Source organism: Myotis davidii, unplaced genomic scaffold (genome assembly GCF_000327345.1).
Source record: "Myotis davidii unplaced genomic scaffold, ASM32734v1 scaffold716, whole genome shotgun sequence".
Classification (NCBI taxonomy): Eukaryota; Metazoa; Chordata; class Mammalia; order Chiroptera; family Vespertilionidae; genus Myotis; species Myotis davidii.
Window position 1 is genome coordinate 197,904 of NW_006287811.1, and position 2,858 is coordinate 200,761.

The 2,858-nt window shown below is 47.1% G+C and overlaps 1 protein-coding gene across 1 annotated transcript in view; it reads right to left on the reverse strand.

The window, feature by feature from the left end:
* Window positions 1-739: 739 nt before the first annotated feature.
* LOC102763195 (liver carboxylesterase 1-like) overlaps window positions 740-2,858 on the reverse strand; it is a 32,467-nt gene continuing 30,348 nt past the window's right edge. Inside the window, 2 exon segments of the mRNA XM_015561224.1 lie at window positions 740-1,392; window positions 1,395-2,483. Coding sequence (XP_015416710.1) covers window positions 812-1,392; window positions 1,395-2,483 — 1,670 coding nt within the window. The 3' untranslated portion in view covers window positions 740-811.

The window sequence follows — 2,858 nt, forward strand, 5'->3', positions numbered from 1 at the left end:
CCTTAAGGAGCTCCATCTTGGAACGAATTAAACTCGTAAGTCAAGACCCCATTATAATTTGTTACATACAAATGCTTACAAGTGCCTCTACTAGATAAGCATAGAATAAAGACAGAAGCGTTTTCAAATAGTTAATGAAAATCTGTTACATAAAAGGGCTGTATCATTCATCGATCAAACATCAGAGATTTGAATACAGCAGTATTTTTTAAAGATTTGTATGAAGTAGGATTTTCCAGAACTCAAGGCTGATTCAGCATTTGAAAACTAAGAAATGTAATTCACTACATTAACAGATTAAAAGAAAAAAATGAAATGACCAGCTCAATAGACAGGTATTCGTGATAAAAAAAAATTCTTTGATGACTAAAATGTAAGTAGTGTGATGAAGGGCATCACAGCAGACTGCATAATTTATGCTGTGGTTTTATTGCTTTCCCATAATAGGAGGAGGTCTGAGACGGTGCAGTAAAGAACAGAACAAGAAAAAGCAGAAGGGCAGGGGAGTGTAAGATGTAAAAAGAGAAGTAAAAGAGAAATAACATTGTTTCTATTATGAAATGTTTTCTGCAGAATAGCCTAAGAAGTATATATTTTAAAAGACAGTTATTAAAATGAATAAGGAATGCATCACAATCACAGAATATAAGGTCAATATATACTAGCAAAAATAGCAACTAAAATTTACAATTTTTTCCCAACAGCTTTGCTGAGGTATAATTAACCTATAATATCCACTCCGACCAGACACTAAGGAACCTTTTTGGCCATAAACACCTTCTGTAGAATTACCCCTAAGCTCCCCTAGATCCTAGAGGCTGGATGGGCCTCTCCTTAACAGCTCAATATGCTCTGTTTGGGGTGACGTCCTGGCTGTGTCCTTGGCAAGGAGCTCGGTGAAAAACACCACTTCCTCATCTTTCAGCTTCTGGGCTGCCTGGGTGGGTACGCCCATCTGCAGGTACCCTTCCTCCTGGTCATACACGGGCCAATGGGGCAGCCCGTCCCCGTTGGGGTTCCCATTCCGTGCGAAGTTGGCCCAGAATTTCATCATCATCTTGCTGAGTTTGATCTCCTCTTCGGAGGCACCGTCTTTTAAAAATGGAGCCCCGAAGACTGAGATTTCATCCCCATGGTCCCCTATCACCGTCTTGGGCCTCGTGACTGCCGAGAAGCTTGGGCGCTACCGAAACTCATACATGTAGGTGGGGGCTCCGGCATCTCTGTGGCCACGCACCACAGTCACAGCTGGGACACCAAATGCCACGTCTCCCAGCAAATCCAAGAACCGGTCTTTCTTTGTGACAGGGTCCTCTGTCCCTCCTAAATACTTCTCAGTGACCACTGGGACCAGTGCCTCAGGGATGTCAGTGAAGGAGTAGGACTGCCATTGAGTGATGAGGCCGTCTTCTGGTCCAGTTTGCCTTCAGAGATCGGGTAACCCATCGTCATTAGAAGAATCCAGCCAAACTCTTGCTGGTTGATTCCAACGATGTACAGAACGGAGTTGAGCTGCTTTTCAGCTAGAAGCTCCTCCGGCAACTTTGGCAGCAGCACTCCATCAACCACAGAGGACAGGAAGGGCTGGCTCTCTCGGGGGTCCCCAAGTAAATCAAGATGGAAAAAATTCATCTTCAGCGATGTCTCCAGGAGCTCGTCCTCCCACTTCTGGCACAGGCAGTGCACCATGACCGCTGAGGTGGTGGTTTGACAGCCGGCAAAGGTAGCGATTTGCTGAGCTGTGGCCTTGATGTCTTTCTTGACCAGGCCAGAGGTGAGGGACACACCACTCTGGGAGATGGCCGGATGGAAGAGATTCTTGGCCAGGGGAGATAACACAAGAACAGAGACACTTTCACCTCCCGCAGACTCTCCGAAGATGGTCACGGAACCTGGGTCCCCTCCAAAATTGGCAATGTATTCCTGACCTGGACCCAGCAACAGCGCAGCCAGCGGGTCTAAGTGACCCCAGTTGCCCTGGCTGTGTTCATCCCCTATGCTGAAGGATCCCCAGGCGCCCAGGGAGTACCGAATGATCACCACCACCAGGTTTTCATGGGCAGAGAGGGAAAGCCCATCATAGGTTAATGCCCCGCCTACCACCAGAGCACCCCCGTGGATCCACACCATCACCAGCAGCCTGCTCTTCTTCCTCAAGTGGGCAGGAGTGTAGATGTTTAGGTAAAGGCAGTCTTCGGAGAACTTGAGAGGAATGTTCTCCTCTCTGAAGGGAAAGAGCTCCCAGAGCACAGGGGCTGACAGGGCATCTTGGGAGCACATAGGAGGGTAGGAGGTGGCGTTCTTCAGGAAGATCCATGGCTCGGCAGGCTGCAGACAAGCAAACCTCAGGGGTACTAGCGGAGGTTTGGCCAACGGGATTTCCAGGAAAACGGCCACAGGCTGTGCAAAGCCTTCTAGGCTGACATACTCCCCCAGGACCTGGCCCTGCACAGTGTCTACCACAGGGGACAAAGGGGGGTGCCCTCATGGTTTCTCATGTTTCCTCTCTGCTCCTCCAAACCTTGTCACCCCTGAAATGATCTTCACAATCAAAATAGTGAACATCCATCACCCCTCAAAGTTTCCACCTGTTCCTCCCTTCCCCTCTCCCCAGGCATCTGATGATCTGTTATCACTTTAGATTAGTTTGCTTTTTCTAGAATTTTTCATAGATGGACTGTGTCATGTGTACCCTGGCTTCTCTGTAATTCAGCAAAATTATTTTGAGAAACATCCATGTTGTGTGTATCAGTCCTTCCTTACTTTTATTGCTGACTAATATCCATTGTATGGATAGGCCATAATTTGTTATTCATTTGCCTGTCCTTGAACATTTACATTATTTCCAGTTTGCATAT